The sequence below is a fragment of the Leptonychotes weddellii genome, unplaced genomic scaffold (assembly GCF_054177405.1).
Source record: "Leptonychotes weddellii isolate Sample4059 unplaced genomic scaffold, ASM5417740v2 HiC_scaffold_2102, whole genome shotgun sequence".
Classification (NCBI taxonomy): Eukaryota; Metazoa; Chordata; class Mammalia; order Carnivora; family Phocidae; genus Leptonychotes; species Leptonychotes weddellii.
In genome coordinates this window covers 5,591-13,705 of record NW_027797478.1, presented here as the reverse complement: position 1 = coordinate 13,705, position 8,115 = coordinate 5,591, and the positions used below count along the sequence as shown (strand labels likewise).

The following is an 8,115-nucleotide window of genomic DNA, read 5'->3' as shown; positions in this document are numbered from 1 at the left end:
AAGAAGTGATTTTTTACTCCTGCATCCATTGTATATAAATGTAAATGACAACATCTCTTAGATGCTTTGGGTACTAGGGAAAAAAGTGGTCCTTGATAAAATGCAACATTATCACACAGATTTGAGTACTATGTAAGTAATTAGCCATGACAACTCAAACTTAAGCAACATGGTAAGTACTTATTACCTTCACTAGCAAGGAAAAATGCATGAACTGCCTAAACAATGTAGCATTTTAAAAAATTCATATTTACTTCCAGCTATTCTGTGGCTATTAACATTGTGGGTGCTTTTTTTTTTTTTTTTAAAGATTTTATTTATTTATTTGAGAGAGAGAGAATGAGAGAGAGCGAGTACATGAGAGGGGGGAGGGTCAGAGGAAGAAGCAGACTCCCTGCGGAGCAGGGAGCCCGATGCGGGACTCAATCCAGGGACACCAGGATCATGACCTGAGCCGAAGGCAGTCGCTTAACCAACTGAGCCACCCAGGTGCCCCAACATTGTGGGTGCTTTTAAAGGTCAAAAACAATGAACTGTCTAAAAATATTCTGAATAGCAATGGTATTACATTGTGAATTTTATTTTCAAATTTTGGTCAATAAAGAAGAAAATAATAAAGTTAAGCAATCAAAAGAAGTACCAAAAAAAGACATTCATATACACAAAAGATATGAACAGTATAGATTCACTTCCAGTTGATTCAATTCTACTTACACATTTAAAATATAAAATACATCTTAATTTGTGAAGAAACTGGCCACATTTAGCACCAGGAAAGGAACTTTACTTTAGCTTTTGATCATGACTTCAATATCTTGTCACAGGAAAAGAAACTGCATGGAAACTATATGTATTTATCACTGTCAATTAATAAAAAATTAATTTTGAAAAGTAACTGTTGCTTATCATCAATTCACAAGTGATTCAAAGGGAATAGATCCTTAAAACTGGAACTACTTGATATTGCGCACAACTCTCCTACAGTGGTTTGTTTTCATCTCTTCCAATGCTTGTTCCAATTGCTGAACCAAATGGAGCAGAGTGGCTGGGTCTGTCTGCAGAACTCTGGTGTTGTGATCTCCGTTCTGATTAAGGTGTAGCTTTATAGTCACTGATGGTTTAATCTGTTGCCTGAGGCTTCTGCTTGCAAGCTTCATTTTAAATGGAATAAGAGTATAATAACTATTTAACAATCATGCTGAACACACAGTATTTATAATTACCTTATATCATATACAAAAATCAAGTTTTACATGAATCATAGACTTCAAAATGAAAAATAAATTTTAAAAAACTTTGGAAAGAAAAAAGAAGAGAATATACACACAACCTTGCCATACAGGATTTCTTAAACATGATATAAAAGACATAAACCATAAAGAAAAAAAACAGATAAACTGAACCACATTCAAATTGTTACATTTTCTTCTAAAGGATACCTAAAGATGGTGGGAAAACAAACCACAAACTTAGAGAAGATAGTTTGTAACACATATAGCCAAAAAAAAGATTAGTATTCAGAATGTATGAAAAACTGTTCTGATTAAAAAAACAACAAAAACAACAACAACAAAAAAACCTACAAGACCAAGAGAAAAATGTGCATTAGACCTAAGTAAGCACTTCACAAAAGAAATAACATAAATAGATAAACATAGGAAAACATGTTCAACTTTATCAGAAATCAGGAAAATGGCCAACAAAACCATAAAGTTCTGTTTTATACATATCAGACCAGCAAGAATTAAAAACCTGTCCAAATGAAGGCACTGTGAGCAACAGTCATGGGAACTCTCCCACTGCTGGTGAGAGTGAAAAGAGAATGGCTTCGGAAAATATACATTACCATCAATTCCACTCCTAGGTATATACCTTGAATTTTTACATGTATATATTACATTCATAATAGTAATTGTTTTTGTTTCCAAGAGTCAAAAATTAGAAATGTCTCAAATATTCTTTAATAATAGAATGGATACATTGAGAATGCTCATACAATAAAATGCTTACTAAATGGCAATGAAAAGAAACGAACTACAGCAATATAAATTGTTATGGAGAAATCTAAAAAAATAAAAAATCAAGTTGCAGAGTAATACATAAAAACTAAAGTTAAATGAAAAAACATGTGTAAAAAAAGAACTATAAAGAAAGGATTAATAGAAAATTCAGGATAATGGTTACCTCCAGAGGAGTGGGAGGGGTTGTAACTGGGGGAGGTCATACATGGTTTTGTTTTGTTTCTTAAGCTTGGCAGTGGATACTTGTTTTATTATTATTCTTTAAACTGAATATCTATAATCTTGATATAGATATTCTGATATAGAATATATCAGAATGATATATTCTGAAATTTTTTTAAAAAGTACAATTGACATATTTTTAAAAGAAAAAAAAATCCAAATACTAGAAACAGTGGCTAACTGTCCTAGCACAAGACTGTTCTCTAAAGACTATTCTTCCTTAAAAGAAACCAGGACCTCCTTAAAGGAATAGGTGGTTAGAGGTCTGGGACAACAATTGTACAAGATGAACCTGAAACATCTTGTTATACAAGAAAGCAAGACTGTTACCTAAAACTATTGGAGTCATGGCAAAAGGACAAGAAGCCAAACTGAAGAGACTTCCAGTGAGTAACAAATCTAAACCTGAGATTTCAGGATTAATTTCATACCACAACACAGAATATTCTGACTAATAACTTCTTCCAATTAATTCTAGGTGATCTGGCTTCCAAAAGAACCTAATATACTGACCCATGGCTGAAATTTAATGTCAAAAATAATCTGGAAACAAGTCAATCCCCTTGAGTGAGCCAGTTCCCAAACAGAATATAGGTACTTTTAAGTTAAAGTATGATCATTTCTCTAGTACAGAAAATTATAGGTATGAAAGATAGATAAACTATTAAGTATGATGACTGAAAATACCACCTATTGATTCACTTATGCACTGTTTATACTTCTTTTTTCTCTATATAACTGCATTGACAGATGGGGACCAAATGTATCTAGGTGTGTAATTAAGCCAAGAACTTTTTGTTTAGAGACTTAAGGTCACTCAATCTATCCTTAAATTTTTAGACAACATAACACCTAAATTAATATCCTTTACAAATAAGTATCCATACCACTCTTTAAAATTTCTAAATAAAGATTACATAACATCCCTAACAAACACCTAGTAAGTGTTTGTTAGGTTCATAATCAAACCTAATTTTTTCTCGGAAAGAAATTTCGATGACAATACAGGATAAAGAACAGTAGGCCACGAAGTTCTTGATATGGACTTATTTTTTAACAGGGAGGAAATTCTGTCCTTCTTGTAAAAATAACAGCAATTTAAATGGATCAGTCCTAAAGGTAAAATCTCAGATGCATTCAATTTACTGATGCTATCAAATGCATTAACTGTGGTGGCAACTTATGAAGGGAAATGTTTCTATTAGAAACTAAACTATGATGATTAATGTATTTCTCATAAGCAACTGCACAATAATTAGATGGTAACTGTCCATTCACTACCAGTGTTCATGAGACAAATCAGTTACTCAAAAATGAAAGGTCCTATATCCTGTTATTAGTTTCCCAGCCATTTAGCTGATCTTCATCTGACAAGTCTTCCTCCCATAAACAGAAGAATCTACTCCAGTTAAACTCCCTTGTAATAATTAAGACTAATGAGCTCAGAAAATCAGTTAGTTCTTTAAGTAGCTTTTTAGCCATAAATGCATTTCACCACATGAAGCAATATTCATTCAGTACACCCTCAACTTTAAAATGTATTAGTCCTTGCAATAACACGGCTATTCAAACCTATTTCACTGGGTAAATGAGCTCTCCCGAGTTTTAGAAAATTCAATTGCTTAAGTTTCTAATTTCTAAAAATGTATTCATAACGGAAAAACTCAAAGCAAATCACAAAGCCAAAAAAATAACTTCTAAGGGCTACCAGAACCCAAATTCTGAAATTATCCCCATTCAAAAGAAAGGTAAAGATGTACAAGATAAATTACTGCTGAATCTCATGAACATGACCATCCCCACACCTCCTCTACCTGGTTATTATGAGAGGACTGAAACATAAAAGCTTAGCAATAGTGATCTCCTCCCCGGGAACCCCACAGGATTTGCTTCTTACGGTGTCTCCAAGAGCATGAACTGTGTCTTGTTCTTTGTGAATCCACATCACCTAGCACATTATAACTGTACAAGAAGCTTTTAAAAATTCAGCACTGAATGCCTATTATGTACCAGGCATTGTGCTGGGGACAGACTAGTGAACAAGACATAGTAATTGCCCTCATGGAGCCTATAATCTGGTTTATACCATATCTGTGTTTGTACCTATTCAAGCACTCATCACATTGGATTATACTTGCTAAACCCTCTCACTGAATTTCTGTAACCTGTTTGGACCATCTTCTCACCATTCAAATCAGTAAGAATCCACTGTAACAGTGGTTTATAAACTGCAAGCTAGAATTACCTGGGTAACAATGTTTAAAAAATCCTGATGCCCAGGTCAAACCCCATAACAATAAATCAGAATCTCTGGGGGTAGAACACAGACATGAAAATATTTTAAAACTACCCAGGCCATTTCAATATGCAGTCAAGTTTGAGGACTAGTGCGCTATACCACATATTCAACTCTCATTCCCACATCCATGTGGGCTTTTACAACTACGCTGCCTCCTCTTCCAAGAATATTAACACTGGTTTTCTCCATTCATCCTTCTGAAATTTCATCTCCTTTTGTTGAAACTTTTCTGGACTGTGCAAGCATACACTGAACTACCTAAGCTATAGGTTTTTGAAATATAATACTCAGTTGTACCTTCATTTATATAATTATATTTCCCCCCTCCAGAAATCTATTTTACAACTATCTTTAAGTACTAGTTATTTTGAGAACATCTAATATCCCTAACTAGATGATAACATCTTTTCCATCTGAGAAAATGTCCTATGCTTTTTTTTTGTCCCAAACCATTTAGCACAGCTCTAATCAGCAAATGGACGACATTCAATAAACATCTATTAACTTATCTGTCACTGCTTGATAAAGGGCTACATGCAAGAGTCTGAGAACTCCCTTTCGGTTATCTGTGTGGCTTTACAAACAACTAAATAAACAGGATGTGTAAAAGAAGCCAGACACAAAAGAATATTTACTGAATCATTCCATATATAGAAAGTTAAAGAACAGGCAAAAGTAATCTATGTATCTGAAGTCAGGACACTGGTTACCTTTGCAAAGGAAGGAAGGGGAAGTAATTGGTAGGAGGCAAAGAGGATGCTTCTGGGGTGCCTGTCATGGGCAAGTGTTGCTTTCATGGGTGTTTTCACCATGTGATAATCCAGAGCTTTACAATGCCCTGTGCACTTTAATATATGTGTGTTTTGTTTAAACATAAAAGTTTCATAAAATCAAATACAACTTTAAAAATCGGCATGCCCATCTCCTTTTCAAAATAACCTATTTCTTACAAGCTATGCAAATTAAACTAATCTAAACACATTAAGCATATAAGAAAATGAACTATTTGTGAAATAGTCTCAAAATAAACATTGAAAAAAAATTAGTTTCAAACCAAAGTTTGGTTAAGGTGGTAAAGAATAAAATAAGCTTAAGAGCATGGAACTAAAATTAATCTTATATTCTACGTCAGGTGGGGAAAAAAAAAAGCCATACCTGTACATCTAGTCGCCATTCAAGGCTGTGGTAACTTGGAAGGTCTGGTGCCAATTCACTCAGAATAGTTCTGATCTCTTTTCTGTTGTCCAGATAAAGCTGAAGCAATAATTTGTTCAATTCTTCAGAGAATCCCAGAACAAAAACAGAGTCTTGGAAATCCAGTTCAGAAATCTGAAAGTGAATCAAGTTTAACAGAACATTAAATTTATCTTTGTCTAGTAAATGCTAAAATATTTGAAAAGAATATACTATCCCCTAATTCTCTTCTGCCTGGTAAAAGAAATAACATCCTTTATATTTAAAGGTAACTCTTGCCCACTATTCCAAAATCTGAGTCTCTGATACATAAAAATACTTTTATTAAAACATAAAAAGAATTGTTGGGTGCCTGGGTGGCTCAGTTGGTTAAGTGACTGCCTTCGGCTCAGGTCATGATCCTGGAGTCCCGGGATCAAGTCCCACACAGGGCTTCCTGCTGAGCAGGGAGTCTGCTTCTCCCTCTGACCCTCCCCCTTTCGTGCTCTCTCTCTCTTTCTCATTCTCTCTCTCTCAAATAAACAAAATCTTTAAAAAAAACATAAAAAGAATTGTTAAAATGGCCAGTTTCTCTCCTATTCTCCATCAAGCTAGATATTGCTAATATGCCAAAAAAAAAAAAGTCATTTAATTCTCCCTCCTCCTAGGATACATACTACTGTATATGGTTTAATAACATGTAGAATTAGAAGTAATTCTAATTTATACTAGAAGAGGCATTCATGCCAGCGGATCACATTATAGTCATATTGTTTACGCATGGCTTCACTAAGTCAATTATATACCATTAACATTACTGAAACAAGCAGATGCCTGCCAGGGCTATGATGTAGAGTATACTGGACCTTTTTAAGGTCAAAGAAATACAAAACAGTCCACAGAAGCCCTTACCATAAGCTTTGAGCTTTCAGTGAGGAGGTATGTTAATCCTTCCACACCATGCTGGACAGTGTCACTGCTCACACTGAGTTTTCCTGGGAAAATGGTAAAATAAGCCAATAAATTATTGTGTGATATTTATCCTTTTATTCAAATTCTTATTTAGGCATAAATATTATCCATTATTCCTATTTTCAGGCACCGTAATGAAAAATAATGAGTTGGTAATAGCCACCTGTTCATTTTCCACTGCCAGGCAGATGCCTCCAGTATTTCCCGCCATGTAACCTTCTTTACAAAATGCAGACCCATGGAGTCTATTATCAGCCGTACAGTCCTTCTCTTGAATGCTCAGCTATTTCAAGTCTGGCGTAAGAGGAACTCCAAGGACTGACAAGCTCAGAAACCAGCCCCGTCCGGCAGGGAAAAAACAATACTGCAGCAAAAGCGGATGTCTGAACAACTAATTATAACCAAACACTTGCGGGATATTAATGCCTCACCCAGCCACTCCACACACTTGGGTGCATTTAAGCATCACAGTATCTCTGGCAGATGGTATTATATGCTTTTTACGCATGACAACACCGACTCAGCGGAAGCTTTAAAAATCTCAAAACTACTCAGGGGGCGGGCAGGATTTGCGCCCAGAAGAGCCTTTCTGTTTTTATTCTACCACAACGAGAGTAAGACCCTTGGAGCTGCAAAAAACCCTTCCTCTCCAGGGTGCCAAAGAATGGCCCGCACTTCCCCGTGCAGCAACTCTCCCCGTCTTACTGGCTGCGCCTTCGTAGATCTTGGGGTTAGAGCCTCGCCTCAGGAACTCCACCGCAATCCGCCCAAACTCCGCGACCACTGCAAGGGAAGCCAGGAGACCATGAGCGCTGGGCGCACCCCTTGATCCCCCAAGCCACAGGACACCACCCTCTGCTGCCGCGCCCCTGACCCGTGCTGTCCACTTGCGGCAAAAAGGCCAGGTGCTCCTTATGCTCCTCCGACAGGTCCAGCAGCATCTTCGCGAGGCGGAGGATTTCTCTTGGCAGCGTTGACCCCGCCCTCGCCACTTCCGGGGCCAGCGCCACGCGCAAAGAGGCTCCGGCTCCTCAACATCCCCAGCTTTTGGGTTCCGGTCTATCGCAGTCCTACACGCAAACGCCCGCGGGTGGTGTATTCTGGGCTCAGAAGATTCCTCCGTTCGCAAATCATCTTGAAAAGATGTAGCCTGGTGGTGCTCGGTGCTATGCTCTATGGAAGAGGAAAAGATGTTTAAAATCCGACACGTCCCCTTGTGGAGCTTACATTAATAATATCAATAGCTAACATTTTTTAAGCACGTCAGGAAATGTTCTTACATTTATTAGAGTTCAAAAGAATTCCATGAGGTAGGTACCATTATTGTTCCCATTAGAGATAAGGAAACAGAGAAAGGTCAAGCAACTGAAACTAACTTTTATAGAGCTATTAGTTTGCACAGAGCTTTTGTATATGTTATTTTATTTG

At 36.6% G+C, this 8,115-nt stretch overlaps 1 protein-coding gene across 1 annotated transcript; it reads right to left on the bottom strand.

Annotated features, from left to right (window-relative positions):
- Positions 1 to 564: 564 nt before the first annotated feature.
- On the bottom strand, positions 565 to 7,700 carry COMMD2 (COMM domain containing 2). The gene is made up of 5 exons (XM_006733251.3): positions 7,562 to 7,700; positions 7,393 to 7,470; positions 6,628 to 6,710; positions 5,698 to 5,871; positions 565 to 1,151 (listed from the first exon to the last, which is right to left on the bottom strand). Exons 1-5 carry the CDS (start codon positions 7,626 to 7,628, stop codon positions 954 to 956), a joined length of 600 nt encoding a protein of 199 aa, XP_006733314.1. The 5' UTR covers positions 7,629 to 7,700; the 3' UTR covers positions 565 to 953.
- Between the last annotated feature and the right edge of the window lie 415 nt (positions 7,701 to 8,115).